The sequence below is a fragment of the Ornithodoros turicata genome, chromosome 1 (genome assembly GCF_037126465.1).
Source record: "Ornithodoros turicata isolate Travis chromosome 1, ASM3712646v1, whole genome shotgun sequence".
In the NCBI taxonomy this organism is placed as follows: Eukaryota; Metazoa; Arthropoda; class Arachnida; order Ixodida; family Argasidae; genus Ornithodoros; species Ornithodoros turicata.
Window position 1 is genome coordinate 129,709,191 of NC_088201.1, and position 16,471 is coordinate 129,725,661.

Sequence of the window (16,471 nt, forward strand, 5' to 3'; positions counted from 1 at the left end):
TGCCGTCTGCTAAAGATGGGCTGTAACGACTTTTCGTTTCGTTCTCTTTGGCCCTGTCCTGCACCCCAACCAGCGGTCCGTCACTGCCGCTCTCGTCGGCTTTCTCCAAGTCTGAGGAGTTGTGAACTGCATGCGACGTTGTTCTAGTGTCTCTTTTCCTCTTTCTTTCTTTCCTTTTCATTCCCCTCTTTCTTGCTCGTTCCGTTTTCCTTTATCCCTTTTCCTTCTTTGTTGGAATAGCAGCCGGGTCTTTGCCTGGTTAACCTTTCTTTTTTTCCTAATAAACATATACCCCCCACCGTAGGAACAAAGTGTTCATTATTTATTTATTTATTTTGCTCCTTAGGTAGGTGGATTCATCCGTAGTGTCTGAATGCACACATTGTATTACCAAAGGTGGCACTTGTGCTGCTGAATCATGGAGGATCCCAGCTTGCATTCAAAGGCTTCCTCAAAAGCTTTCATGTTCGCAAGCGGGAGGTTCACCCTAAAAGGAAATGTTAGTTTGATTGGTGATGCTACGTGAGATAAATGACACTCCTACGGCAACATCTGTACATTGCACATACCTATAGTTAGAGGTAATGTAAAACAGTACAGCTGCAACCTCAGAAAATTTACCTATTCGATGAAATAATCCTTCTGTGCTCTTTCGTCCCAATATTCGTCCCTATTGCTCTTATGCTCTTTTTACAATGTTTTGAATAGAAAGTCACGGGTAACACTGTGTCGAGGTCGCCATCAACTGCGCATTGATCGTCAAGCACGACGGCAAAGCAGCCTTGCACGTACATAACACTGTGTCTAAAAGGAAAGAAGTCGGCTACGCAGCCGTCAGGAGCAGCAAGCCAGTCGGGATCATAGGTCAATTTTTGTTCTGCAAATTGGTTATAATTTCCCACCAGACGTCGCCCGAGACTCTTTAGAACAATTTTACTAGCAATTTAAAGATATTGAGCGAGCCCTGCCACATGTATAACTTATGCTGTTGTTTACAAGCAACCAATTGTTAAACTGTGCCGCATACGTAATGTGTCTGTCTGTTGCCTCACGGCACCTTTAAAATGGGGATAGTTTCAGAGTGAGCCCTACAGAGTGCCCGACTATGCAGAGTGCTGAACATGAGTTTACGGAGCACGTACCGACGCATTCCTACCTCAGAGTAGTACGACAGCAGCGGTTCGTGCCGTACGGACTTACAAACATGTACCAGGTTAACCCAGCCATTTGTTTTCAAGTCCCTGCAGTCCTATTCGCTACCAGCGTGTCACTTTGAGTAAGGAATGCGGCGGTGCGTGTTCCGTAACCTTTTGTCAAGCACTGTACATCTTTCGCAGATGGGACACATGAAAGCAAGTCGTGGGAGCTGATTAAATTAAGCAATAAGGAGGCACTCCAGATAGCTTATGTTGTGCAATTTGTAATTTAGAATGAAATATCTGTGTTTTACTTTTCACTATTTGATTGGTACTATTCATGCATAGCTCTGAAGTGCAGGACCTTTTTGGTAGTCACAAAAAGTTTGTTAGGTGTGCTTTGCCTTATACGAAGTTAACGTGACTTTTCCACGTAATTCCACCGCATCGTTGGAAGGTATGCGAGAACATTTGCGTTTGCGGATACAGGCAATACTACACACCGCCACCTAGAGGTAATTTATAGGACTAGTTGCTTACATTACTGAACGCACAACAACCTCTGTAAACGCAGCAGCATACCTGTACTTGTTTACGCAATGTGGATCTCCCATGTGGATCTGGAATCCTACCCGATCAAGGTTGCCACAGTATGACTGGAAGAGAGAAGCATAATTACGGTTGTGTTTCTTTTCTATACAGTGAACGCTCGCTAATATGACGGAAGATAAGCTGACATACTCGCTTTATGACCATTTCTCTAGGGAACCGTTCGGTTGCCAGTTAGTGTTAGTATGACAATCCGCTTATCCGACTATGATCGACATTTTGGTCAGATCTGTGTCAGTTCGCCGTATTATATTCTTTAGTAGGCTCCGAATACTCATTGTGTTATTCATATGCTTCCTTTTTCGTGCATTGCGTTTTCACCCTTGGAGGGTTCTTTCAGACCCTGACGGATGGACAAGAAGCACGTTCCGGGTTTTGTGAGTGAGCGTCAGTTAGCACACGGGCGCGTGTGCATCACTGGGATCGTTCGAGATGCCGATGCAGTGGACTGAGATGAAGAGAAGGCACGCGCTCCGCGCATCAGCTGCTGTGTCATTTGAGTCCAGTCCCCGACTGGTAGCTGCTTACAGATGAGTGCGGGTGCACGTATATACGCGGATACCCGCACTGCCTCCGCGGATTACGCGATTATACCCTGCAGGCGCAAAGTCAGCCCGTTGGCTTTTGGTGCACGACCCAATTCAGTGCGAACATTTTACACAAAATACTTTCCAGGACGTTCTTCGCTAGTGGTACTATGTTTGCCGCATGGGGCTAATTTTGGCTACCTCTCAGCACCCCGACTGGTTGGTTTCGCGTTAGTAAGCTGACAACCATGTCAGCAGTCGCCACAGAACTTGACATTCTTTTGGTTGGTGTTGGCATTCTGCAAGTCGGCTTCACCTCATGATCAAGACGGATTTGTGGGGCAAGCGTAGCTTCCATGGCCCCATTAATCTACCCTAACTTATCATTAAGCTAACCAAGACACGAGAAACTGGGCTAGTTTAGTACTAATTTAGGTTGCATTAGTGTGGCTCTGGCAGGTTGCCTTCATCTTCTTTATCGTTATCTTCATTATCGAAGAGATTTTGGGGGCGAGGCAAGCTGCCATTGCCGCATTAGCGAAACCAAACTCCACTAAACTAACCTAATCTAAATTATCGAAGATAATGCGTCATAAACTTGGCTAGTTTAGTGACGGGTTAGGCTGGATTACAGGGACCATGAGAATTTGCCTTGCCCGATCAAATCCGTTTCCATAATGAACTGAAGCCGACTTGTAGAATGGCACCGCCAACCGAAAGAATACGGAGCGCCGGTAAGGTGAGTCGCTAACGCCCACAGTGTGCCCAGCATCAATAAATCATTTCGTGCTGTGACGATCATGTTGCATAACTGAAACCTGGGTACGCATTGGACTGCGGGCATGTCTCTGGATATGCGTCGGGACGTGCGGATGCGGGTTGTACCAGTGACATTGCCGCGGGTGCGGATGCAGGCCGTGCGCCCGCGAGTGCGGTGCGGGTACGAATTTTCATACGCGCACTCATCTGTACTAGTAAAGATGTGTCTGTTGACCACAATCAGTGTTTGCTGGCTATTACAAATGGCGACAAGGATAGACATCCCAATTTCTGCTTCTAAAAAATAGCGAACACTTTTACGCATGTCACTGACTTCCCATGATGATGATTCCCATGACGAGGATTCGCTGCGAGCGGTCTAACAGGAGACAATTTGTCGGCCGAGCCGGCGTCTCTATTGTGTGACGGATGGCGTTTATAGCGGCTTATAGTGTCTACACTCTAAAAACGGTGACACTTTAGTGACACATGAAATTGGTGTGACACTTTGGGGCGAGCCCAAACTTGGATTTGGAATGCGTCACAGAGCGAACTTAGTCCATATGTAGTTACCGGAAACGCGTTTTTGTTGCCACCGAAGTGGCTGAGGTGTCGTAGATGACTACTGAAGCCTGGGAGGGCGTTTGAACACTGGAGTTGTGACACTTGCCGCAGCTGCGGCCGTTGCCCGTGACACATGGTTTGATATTTTCGCTGTTTGAACGGTTCGGATCTCTATGTTTTCTCGTTCAGCTACCAACAATGGGCAAGTCTTTGACCAGTTCAAGCGAGGACGCTCACGAGGTTTCTCGCGTCCGGTTTTATCTGCTAATGTAGCTTTTTTATCTCGCTTTCGGGAATACTGTGACGACTCAGACGTTGATGTTACTGGAACATCTCGAGGAATCTGTGCGTATGACCTATGCTAGTGCCTGTCATATATGAGGTCACACCGTTCACATCCGTGTGCACCGCAGGATGGTGCATCATGTGAGGGCATCCTTCAGTGAAGCACGGACGTATCGGTAAGTTCTTTAGGGTTTGTTTTCTTTTCGGAACGACGAACGCAATGAAGTCATGTGAATACAGGGAGGCTGGAGGATAAATTGGAGCAAAGTGTGCCGCATTGTCTCTGTGCCTCTGCCCCTCTGTCTAACGCGACCACGCTTTCGGAAACCCCACCTTGCTTCCCCTAAAGCATTAGGAAATACTTGACTTTATGCATGTGAAATCGTTACCAAGCAGACAATCGCATCCGCGCGTCTGCACCACGGGCACGACGCGTATTCGCGTAATGAGCGTTCTTCACCAGTGCATCTGTGCGCCATAATTCTTTGACATCCGAAATCGCAAGTTACAGCGATGGAGAGAAATTGAAAGGTTTTTGAGTAGCTCCCGAGAATGGAGGCTTTGCGGCCTGTTTTTCTTCATACTTCATTGCGCCGTTTCTTGCGATTACGTTCTGCATTTCGTTTGTCTTCACTTCTCTTTTTTAATGTGTCGTGATCTAAACTGACCACTTATTTTTAGGACCTGCAGAACCCTTACTAGGAAATTCCAGAGTAGCATGTGAGTCGCCAACGCAAGCGCAAATGAAGCTCTTTTGCTAATTATTCAGTTACCATGCTTCCCTTCAGGACACCCCTGTATTTCGAGATGCCGTTCGAGCAACGATTGCCATCTTAGATCTCTACGGAATCAAGCAACCAGGAGGGTCTTGAACTTCGTGCTTGCCGCGCGATTACCTCGCAGTGTATCGATTCTGAAATAAAATGTTTCTCTTTTCACGTGACCCCTAGCATGTGAGCGTGCCTTCCACATACGAGTACATCAGGTGTCAGTGTCCGCTGCATGTTTCACCCATCTCTGAAGTCTATAGAGCCACATTCTGAGAGTCTTCTGCATAAAAGTTAAGTATATGTCTCATATTCTGTCTCATGCTGTCTCGGACGCTTTGGATCCTTCCCCGTGTGGGCTGGTGGGAGCGCACTCAATGCACTACCAGGGTTGTCAAGATTGAGACTGAGACAATACACTCAGCTTTTATGCAACCTTGCGATGTTGCGACCACGAGGGCAACGTCATGACTGACGCCGTGAGGGAATGTCCGTCCTGTGCCGACATCATATGGCTCAAGGTGTCTGAGGAAAACCCAGGAAATACCCCAAGCGGCACAACCGGCATCTCTGTGATGCCGACAACCGCAAGCCCTTTCGCTAGCACCACCAGCACAGTCGTGACCACGACACCACCTGCACTCTAAACACAGAGCTCATCGCATAGCACGCCGACGGCCACCATTGTACAGATCGATGTCTTCATCACTGTTAGTTTGTTGAAAACGCGAGGGTAAGCCATTTCGGGACACTTATCATAACTGCATAAGTATCCCAAAAAGGCTTGCGCCTGCTGTTTTCAGCTAACCAACAGTGATAAATGCATCATTCTGTACCATGGTTGACCTTCGGCGTGCTATGCGGTGAAGCTCTGTTTTTAGAGTGTGCGACGTTTTTTGTGACACTTGTTGTGGGAGCTCTCGTGACACATGCTTCAAAAAGCAAAAAGGAACAAAAAGCGTCTGGAAGTGACACTTGAGCAAAGCGTCACTTTTTTGCAAAAAAGTGACGCTTGCAACGCGTCACAAAAGTGTAACCATTTTTAGAGTGTATGAATTCGGATGTTTCCGATTTATTCTTGATTGCCGACAAGCGCTGCCCGGACCATGTCAGTGTCTTCCAAAAGTCCCAGTCCCCAGTGAAGATGTCTGCGTTTCTGCGGCATTTCTGCTCCAGTTCTAAGTGGAGAAAGCATTCGAGAGGTCAAACGCGTGGTTTTCCTCTGGCCTGGTCAACGACAGCTAAGCCATTTCATATTAATTGCTGCACTAACAACACCGTACACCTATCTACACATCTTGTACACAAGGTCTAGAGCATATTCTCCATTGGCCACACTACCAACCTTCCCGAACCGTACTCTCCGGATCCCTTAAAGCTCAGCTCCGACGATTTTCGACTGCGACAGAATGGAGCCACGCTTGGGCTGTGCGCTCGTTTCCGCACAGGGAGCATACATGTGAAAAATTTTCACCCATTTGTTTGTAGTTTTTAAGAAAACAATTTTTTAAATTTCCCTGTTACAGCGGTCCTGTGGTCGGCAAACCCTGACCAATCCTGGCTTTGTCCTGGCTTAGCCGCGCTCGTGGCTTGGCTAACGCCAAATCGTCGATGCGATGGCGGAGATCAATGGGCGAAGGTGAATGTTTTGGGTGTGTTCCGCGATAATTGCTGTCGTTAATAGCCTCAAAGATAGTTTTGCCGGTCTTCTTTAACAAGCGTTACAGAATGGCCTCGTTGTGCAACGACGGCCGTCGTGAGCGGACATTCTGTGCCCACACTGTGCTTCATGCTACAAACAAGACCTAACACCTAACGTGTGACGTACTCGTACGCATTCTCAATAGCTTTGGCAGCGCACTATGCGCGGACTTGCTGCGCGTGCAGAAAGCACCACCAAAGCTATTGAGAACGAGAACGAGTACGTGCTCGAAGACGAAGTATTTCTTATAAGAAACATGATAAAACGGTGCGGTGGTCCCCGATAGCTCGTGACAGCCATTTCAGCACGATACAGCGGCCATGACGGAGTGTAAACACAAACTGGTTGCCAGGCAGAGCTGGCTAGGTGTGGCTACCCAATCCGCGCAGTTCCAAGTATGACGTCACAAGTGGAACCGCCGCCCGGTAGTTTTTCTCAAATTTCTCACGAAGGAGTATGGAAATTTGGAAAGCAATGTGCGTTTATGAATGAAGTTGGGACCACGGTTCTGAATATCACAACGTCTTCATACTTTCGGAACAGCAGCGGAGCTGGACTCTCGCCCCCTTCTCTCACAAAATTACTTAGTCCATTGCCACATCCAGCACACCAACGCTCTGCCTCCAAGCGCTTTCTGTATACCAGAGGACTTCGATCCTTATTGTGAAAGGGATCATTATTTAATTTCCCGCATCACCACCAGCAGTGGGATAGAGTATCGCCCCTAGTGATGAAACTCCCCATTCATCATCTCCTAATAAAGTTGTTGTTGATGAGGATTGTCAAGCAGGATGCGCGCATTCACGTATCTTGGACTACGCTGTGACTGACCGCGTAGCTCTGCGATTACAATGGTAGATTATATTTATTTCCGTAAAACAATATCATTTTCTCGCTATCTCGTTAAATAACTGCTCGCGCCATAATGTCAAAAGGCATGAGACTACGGTAAGTGTGTGATTCTAGGTGATCTAGCTCGACATGTTCTACCCGACGTTGATTAACTTACTAGCCGTCACTGTAGCTCCAAAACCATGTTTGCCTGTGTATTCAGCCGGAATTGATCATTGTGTTGCAAGCGCTATAAAATATATATTTTTTTACACTTTAGCTCAGTTATCACACTCCATTGCTGCGAGCTTGCGAGCTTCTCACAGGTCGTACCTGTAGCACCAGTGACTGTACCTATAACCAACATGCAGTTACACCTATAGCCTATAAAGGTGTAACTATAACCAACATACCGTAGCAAAATCGTTCCCTTCTTCGTTTTTCGGGCTGAATACGAAGACACCTTGCACACTTTTATCATGCAAATTTCACCATGCATAGCTGATCCTATATGATCCTAATTTTCACACGTCGTTTGGCAAGCAGGTTCACAGTCCTTGCCCAAGGCAGTCTGACGCTTTCAGGCTCCTACAGGCAAATTCCGGAGCGATATTAATGGAGCAATGAGGTGACATTTAACATGGCTGAAAACCTAGCCTCATGTTTCAAGCGATCCACCAGGAGTCACTATGCAAAATATTTCCGCTCTGCGTCGTATTATAGCCGCGCAATAGAATTTACAACAACAGGAAGAGAAAGCAGCCGTGGATAGCCGGCACGATCAAAGCGTGACTGGGAGAAAGCCCCGAGCGTTTTTTTTATTTATTTACTTTTTTTCTCAGCTCATGCGCCACTTACACAAGTTTGAGCTGTGCCGCTGTACGTCACGGATCACGTGCAATGGGATCATGTTACGTCACGACGTCCTCTCGGTCTGCGATGCGCTCTTTTCGCGAGGAGAAGATTTGTGAAAGGTGTGCGGAACAGAGGCCCCCCGCTCGCTCTTTAGGTCACTCGCGCTCATGGTTCTTTTGCAGGAACTCATTTTATTCTTCGGAGAACCCTCCGCAACGGAAAACTAAAAAAGAATATAGAAGATGTCGGGGGTCACCTCAGTGCTCTTTAATGACATCTAGTTGTCGCAAACATGCAAACATGGTGCAAACATCGTGTGTATACCTGTGGCTTGCATAAAGGTATGCCGCAGAATGTCATACATCATGCGTCAAAAACAGCGAAAGCTTCTTCGTTTTTCCGTAACACCCCCTGCACACGAACAAACGCGAACCAGGAACACAACGAATGAAAGAAACAAGAAACAACAAAAAACGGGAAGCAGAGTAGAAAGGAGGAAAGCCTCGCTCCTCGCTCCTTCTACGTCATTCTCTATTGAATCATGACGTAAAGAAAATAGGATGGCTAGTTCTCAGCCATTGGTTCAGCCCTGAAGGATACGTGGGCTTTCCTCTGGAATAGGCTTCTGTGGCAGGTTCGGGAGCCTGGTTTCAGCATAGTTCCGAAGCAAGACAATATTGTTGATTGAAAATACTGTTTGTCGAGAAAACAATTGTATTCGCGAACTTATTTGTGAGTTAATGTGACTGTACGCGTGTACGCTGTTCTCGACACGAATAATATCGTACGACGAGTCTATTGTGTGCAGAACTGCATGGAATGCTGTCCGAGTTGGAGTTTGAGGGAAACGTTTGAGCGCCATCCCATTTTGGGCACATTATGAAGTTTCCAGGAACCTGCGTGCTACAGACGGTCGAATGGTCACTTGCTGCGTGGTGAAGCAACCAAGAAGCCAGTCAAAGCCAGGCCACAAAGCGCTTTTGGAGAGCTGGAGAAAGGAACCTTTACTATACAATTAACGCCATAGATAGAAGAGAGACAAGCAGAATTCGGGGATAATCTTTACACTGCCTTCAAATACTCAGTGTTATTTGCCTTACAAACTGGGCAGTTTGTAACGAAAGATGGCGCCAGGTGTATTCTCCCGGTTCCTTTCTTCGGTTCCCGAATGCTCTTGTAGCATCATTGTCATCGCCGCGCACCGAGCTTAGCACGATCCTCGTGCGCTGCGAATAAATATCTTTTTCGGTTGACCTTCCGAGTTAGATTTGGCGCTCTATGGCCTTTGTTGCCTTTGTGCCATTGAAACCATAATCTCTCTCTCTCTCTCTCTCACCTTCCGAGGCTTCCGGTTGTTCCTCCTTGGATCGCGCTACATTTGGTGACCCGAACACAGAACACCATGTTCGACGTAATTCGGCCCCATACCATCCCAAATTCCTGCAAGCCCACCTCCGAAGCCATCTCCGAAGGTACGGTGGATCGTTCAACCGAAGAACCGCTAGGCGACGACGTCAATCCACCGCGGCCCCACTCATCGCAAGGTGGCCCCACTACAAGGTGGCTGTACCCATCTACCCAGCTCACGTCGCAATGGTCGCACACTCCACGACACGTCGCCACACTCTTCGTGATGACACTCCTCGGGCTTCCACCAGCAGCACCTTCCGAGCATCAAGCTGCTGTACCGGTCGCGGTACGCCGCTGTCGACCGCCCCACCCGCATCTGCTACGCTTGCGGTCCAAGAACCCTGCCCGCCTCGCCCGCTCGGCAAGCTGAAGCACAGTTTGCCCTCGCAGGCATCACTACTGAGACACGGAAATATTATCATGTCATTTCCGTTCTGCCTCCGGACATCTCGCTGGAAGTCTCTGACTTGCTCCTTCACCCTTCACCCACCGAGCCCTATACCACTCTCAAGACCGCGCTCGTTGAACGCACAATGGCTTCCGAGTGCAAGCGGCTACAGCTCCTGCTCGACGCAGAAGAGCTCGGCGACCGAAGACCATCCGAGATGCTTCGGCATATGAAGAACCTCCTCGGCTCGCGCGCCGCGACCATCGATCGGGTTCTGTTGAGGGAGCTGTTCCAGAAGCGCCTTGCCAGCCATGTACAGATGGTCCTGGCCACCGCCTCTGACCTGGTATCGCAGCACTGGCCAAGCTTGCCGACAAGATTCTTGAAGTCAGTTCTTCCACCATCTCGGCTTCTACAGCTCCGGTAGCTGCTCTGGCACCCTCTCAAGACCCAGTCACCGCTCAGCACTCTTCCTCTCACTTGACCACGCTCACTGAACAAATTCGACGGTTATGTGACGTAGTCGCTTCACCTTTGTCGAGCAGGCGCCCACGCCGCCGACGTCGATTCCGTCGCCCATCCCCCTGACGGCACAGCTCGACCCCTTCTCCCACCCGACCTCCAGCCGTTTGACTTCCGCCTTGCTTCTACCACGCCAATTTCGGCACCGCTGCTCGCAACTGCGCCAGCCCTTGCGGCTGGCCGGGAAACAGCAGAGAGGATCACTAACGGCGACTTGTGATTCACCAGAACACTCACCTAGGTCGCCTTTTCTTCATTGCCTGCAAATCTCACGGCTTCCGCTTCCTCGTGGACACCGGCGCCCAAGAAAGCGTGTTGCCAGCTTGCGCTGCATTTCGTCCACGCGTATCTGTGTCTCCCCACGCCATGGTCTTCTCGGCCTGAAACCTGCCAATCCGAGCTGTGACTACGGAGCCCTGCTTGCAGAGTTTCCTAGCCTCACCCAACCTCACGATTGGACTCGCCCGGTGCAACACGACGTGGTACACCGTATAACTACCACCAGTCATCCCACCCATGCCACGCCTCGCCGTCTCACTCCCGAAAAACTTGTCATCGCCCGCCAGGAGTTCGAGCATATGCTGGAAATCGGCATTGCTCGTCCATCTGACAGCAGCTGGTCATCGGCCCTCCACATGGTCCCCAAGAAAACTGGGGACTGGAGACCGCGCTGAGATTGCAGGGCTTGAAACGTAAAGACCGTTCCAGACCGCTACCCCCTGCCTAACATCCATGACTTTACGGCTGGTTTGCATGGGGCCACCATCTTTTCCAAAATCGACCTGCGGAAGGCGTACCACCAGATCCCCATGGCTCCTGAGGACGTTCCGAAGACGGCCATTACCACTCTCTTCGGCCTCTTCGAGTTCCTCCGGATGCCCTTTGGACTCCGTAACGCTGCACAGACCTTCAAAATGTTTATTGATTCTATGACCAGAGGCTTACCGTTCGTTTTCGCGTACGTTGAGGACAAACTCGTGGCCAGCTCCTCCGCCAAAGAGCACCTCCGGCACCTTCGCCTACTTTTCGAGGGGCTCGCTCACCAAGGTATCGTCATCAACGCAGAGAAATGCGAATTCGGTAGGCAGCCGAGTCACCTGGGGAAACCGTGGTCTGGGAAGCGTAGAACTCCGACGGCAAGCGAAGCGTGGTGCCACAGACTAATTCGGCAGGGGAACAATTGAGTTCGGCATCAAGGTCAACGGCAGTGAGGAGACTGTCTCTAACGACAGACTAAAGCCGGCCCATGTTTTGAATCCGGACGTCTGTACTGAAGAATTGGCAAGCTTCCCTCCACTTTCTCATCCCCCGCCCAGCCCATCACCCAAGACAGTCACTTGGACACTATAAGTCTCCTCAAGCGGGGGTGCTATGTAGAATCATTGTCATCGCCGCGCACCGAGCTTAGCACTGTCCCCGTGCGCTGCGGCTACATCTCTTTTTCGGTTGACCTTCCGAGGCTTCCGGTTGTCCCTCCTTGGACCGCGCTACACTCTAAACGGACTGGCTCCCACCGATCCCATGTCGCTCCACCATGCAGCGCCGACGGATAAACCGTATGCAACATGCAAACCTCTAGTGACAACAAAGGTAGGATTACGTGCGACAGAACCGCTTGCCGTTCTGCCGTCCCCCCCCCGTATTGCGTAATTGGCTGCAAGTAGCGAATGAAGATGCTTATCGTGAAATCGTATGCGCACATGAGACTCGCTCGTTATTAGGAATTAGTGTTGTAGGAAATTAATGAACAGCAGCAGCAACTAAGCTCCAAAACGAAACAGGAGAAGACGAAAACAACGTTTCACGCGGCTTCTTTTTTCTTTTTTTTTTGTCATATCTTTTTCTTTCTTTGTTTTCGTCGCTATCCTGCACGAGATTATTTTAGAATAAAGCTGTTCGTTGGTTACATGTAACACACAGGTTGAATTACGACAATTCTTATCCGGGTTCGAATCCCGGTGCCGGCTGTGCTTTCTTTTTTTTTTTTTTTTTCTGAGTTCTCATTACACGCTTTCAGACATATGTCAGCAAAGTTGCCTTAGAAAGTCGGCCCAGGGCGCACATTCCCCCAGGACGTCAGTCGTGACGTTGCCAATCTCTGTGAGGCCGACAACAGCGATCTCTTTCATCACCACCACGACAACGCTTCACAACGGAACGAGTTACAACACGTGTGTTGGTTTTCAGAGTTTGAACTTTCTTACAATATCAGCAAGCGCAACACAGAGGACTTTTTATAGGTAGTGAATACAAGTGCCAGGCCTTTGAACAAGTACGCGCATTAAATAAATGGCTACTTTATCCAAAATTTGCTTTATTTTCTTAGAATATCTAATAACTGGACGTGATGCTTGAAAATCCGGCAGTAGAAGTCGATGGTAGCCAGGACCGCCCGACGGGCGAGCCAAACAGGAAGGCTCCTGATTGACCTACTGGTGTGCGAAATGTTCATAACGTCGCATTTTCATTGGTCGTGTGCCCAGTGCCGTAATGTGCTCTATGGGGCCTGGTGTACTAATCGACTACTCTTGTCTTACCCGATTCATACACCGATTCATTAAACTGAATCATGAAAGCACAACCAACATCCAAAACGCACAAACAAAAAGACCCGATAAGCGCCGATGATTAAGGACTGAAGAGTTCCAAATAAAGTCGGGATTGTGCGCAAAATTCCTGGAATTCTAGAGGATATTACCATGGCATTGGATATGAAGAACATCATGTCACCAGAGGCACCTTCGAGATGAGGAAGAGCGTCATCCTCTGATTTTCCTTCCTTTTTGAGCTTCGCGTGATAGGCCTGAAAAGGAAGGTGCACATGCATAAGGCCGAATCCACAAGTGTGGTTATTCATTAACAAGTACGCCGTGTGATTCATACTCTCCTACAATAGACACGTTGTCATGCAAAAGCGCTGAGTGTCAAAAGCGGAAAAAACACAATTTTTCAGGGCAGGTGTAACCAATGGCAGCTATAGGATCCTAAACTACAAATAAACAAGCGCAACCTCCAGGTGTTGCAAGATATAACCCGACGGCTTTATTCCACTGTGGTGCGTGCAAGTTTAGGTCTTAAAATTCCTGACCGAATGAGACGACAAAGAAGTGTGGATCCAGTTCAGAAAGTAAGAAGACGACGCAGTATGCATCTCTTAACGTTTCAAAAGCATTTCTCGCTTCGTGATCGCATTTTTTTCGTGCGTGTGCCTTGTCATTTGTTGCCACAAAATGATCCGAGAAAATTGCACTTCGGAATTCATAATTGTCAACTTTCATAATTGTCGACAATTCATAATTGTCAACTTTGATAATCGTCAACAATTCATAACTGTCAACTTTTGAGCAGAACATCCTGAGCTTTTTGTTATTGCGCATGTCACGTGCATTAACCGTCAAGCAAGGCTTAGGCATGGAGCAACATGTCTCCATACCCAATACGACCTGTCCTGACATGCTTGATAACTTCGTTTTTAGACCAAAATCAATAACAAATGCGGCAGCTTTATGGAGTGAAGCATGAACCGAACCAATAGAAATACACTTGCACTGAAATTGTGAGCCGTTTCAGAATAAGGGACTGTTTATGCTCCAACGAACGACAGGCAACGTAGCTCGTGCAGCGTCGCCCTGCACGATCGGGCGCTTACGGCGCGCTGCGCTGGCTTGCATGTGATATTTATACATCGTCGTCAACCCGCTTTTGTTTCTTCGAGCACTTGTGTGGCCATAGCAACGTCTGCCTTTGCCCTTGTCAGGCCACCAACGCTGGTTAACTAAACTCATCCGTAAAGCTGCCAAGAATATCCTTCACGTTTCAGTAAAGATGCGTAGTTTAATGTCATTCGCGGAATGCCTAGGCAGACCTTCAAAAATTGCTGGACCACTTTGTAAGGGTGGCTCTGACGCAAAACATGTAACATTAGTCAGTAGTTGTTACTGATTATGACCTTACATCAGCAAGTTTGCACTACAAGAACATAGCATATACGTACCACATCTAAAACGCAGCTGCGATACGCCATTGCGCACACAACATATACAGGGTACACACAAGATATACACCTTCTCACATTGGGAGTGAAGGGAAGACGCGTCTGTGGAGATGCGCAATAAACAAAATAAAGAAAAAAATAGCGTTTTGACTACTTCTTTGCGGATGATCTATCGAACGGATTTTTGTTCTGAAAACGGCTCCAGTATCTGGTGACCGAAGGGACCAGACGTTATCACTGGGACAACGTCCCAGGTTTTATAATTAAAAAGTTAATCATTGGTAGTTAATTAAGGCATTGCCTTATGGGTTTTGTAATGGCCTCCTAAGAAGTTCCCTTCGGCTTATGCTACATTGCAGTTGATTTCATCTCGGAAAAATTATATATATATATATATATATATATATATATATAGAAGTTCAAAAAAAGACGCGGAAACAGATTTTAGGGAAGTTAAAAACACTAGTTTATTACATGGGGAGACGTTAAAAAGTAAAATGGGCAAGGGGTCGACGTTTCGACAGTGGCACTGTCTTCGTCAGGACAAAAGATGCGTAGCTGATTACACATTTCTTAAATAGGTTTGCTACATGACGTCATAATCGGTACGGGCACGCCACAGGCGTTTGTCAGTGAGTCAGATTCGGGAATATTCCAGAAGGTCAAGTCCGGGTGGTGATGTCATTCGCCGTAGGTCACTGTCCGCTTTGGGGAAAATTCCGGGCAGGGTGAGCGGTGCTTCAAACTTTGCTGAAAAAGAAAAAAAAAACAAGAAAGAAAGAAAAACAGAAGGGAAACGAAAAGGAGGAAAGTGTAGCTCATCTAGGCGGCCAAATTTCTTACCGTTGAAAGTGCTCCCAGATCTTCGTTAATGGTTGATTGGAATTTGTAAATGAGATAAGATTCGCGTTGTTCCCTGCACCGATCTGAGCTAAGATTTGACTGGAGAATAAAAAGTGACACGTTATTTAGTGAATGACCTGGTTGTTTGAAATGGCGAGAGACCGGGAGGTTTGGCTTTTTGGTAACGTCAGATCGGTGGTTGTTGAACCTGATCCGAAATGATGTTTTAGTCTGACCTACGTATTGTGCTTGACACATGCCGCACTGAATGACATAAATGACGTTAGATGAATTACAGTCGAAGTCACCATTAATTTTGACGGAAAAATTGGAATTAGTACTTTTAAGTACTTGGGTGCTTTGCATTAATTTGCATATTTGACACCTTCGACCATCGCACGGGTGACAGCCGTTTCCTGGATGCGCTGCTTTGCTAACTTTAGAGCTAACTAGATTATCGTGCAGGTTGCGTCCGCGCCTGTAGGTTACCCGCGGTGGCTGAGGGAAAATTTGTCCCATGCGCTCTGATTGGAGAAGGATACTATGATGACGGTTTAGTATATTGTTAACGCTTGGAATATTGCTGCTAAATGTTAAGATGAGGTTTACGGAACCATTATCTAACACGCGTTTGTGGTTTTCGAACAGGGATTTGCGATCTGCTTTGCGGGCTTTGTTTAGAGCGTCGTCAACTAAGCTAGGTGGAAATTGACGACCGATGAATGTTTCCCTAAGTTGAGCTAGATTTCTGTCCAAGTCATCGTCACTGGAACAGATTCGCCTGTATCGAAGTGCTTGGCTGTAAGGGATGGCAAGTTTAGTATGACGCGGGTGACAACTGTTAAATGCTAGATACTGTTGAGAGTCCGTAGGTTTACGGAACAGGTTTGTGGACAAGGCCCCGTTGGTTAACTTTACTTGGACATCGAGAAAGTTAACAGTTAAAGGGGAATAAGAATGGGTGAACTTGATGGCCGGATGTGCTTTGTTAAAGTCGCTGATAAATGTGATTAGGTCATCTTCTGAGTGTGGCCACACCATGAAGATGTCGTCGAGGAACCGCTTGTAAAGCGTGGGCTTCTTCAGGCGCTTAGACAGAAATTCTTCCTCTAGAGCTCCCATAAATATATTTGCATAGTTAGGTGCCATTTTTGTACCCATAGCCGTGCCATGAACTTGCAAGTAGTGCTTACCGTCAAATTCGAAGTTGTTATTTTTCAGAATAAGATTGAGAAATATGCATAGGACACAAGGGTCGTATGAGGTATCAGAATATTTT

At 47.6% G+C, this 16,471-nt stretch overlaps 1 protein-coding gene across 2 annotated transcripts in view; it reads right to left on the bottom strand.

Annotated features, from left to right (window-relative positions):
* Positions 1-314: 314 nt before the first annotated feature.
* The window catches only part of LOC135378594 (neprilysin-1-like), a 189,077-nt gene continuing 172,920 nt past the window's right edge, over positions 315-16,471 (bottom strand). For both annotated transcript variants that reach the window (XM_064611656.1, XM_064611655.1), the window contains 3 exons: positions 13,054-13,158; positions 1,719-1,792; positions 315-487 (listed from right to left, as the gene is read on the bottom strand). In XM_064611656.1, coding sequence (XP_064467726.1) covers positions 388-487; positions 1,719-1,792; positions 13,054-13,158 — 279 coding nt within the window. In that variant the 3' untranslated portion in view covers positions 315-387. The remainder of the gene's footprint in view (positions 488-1,718; positions 1,793-13,053; positions 13,159-16,471) is intronic.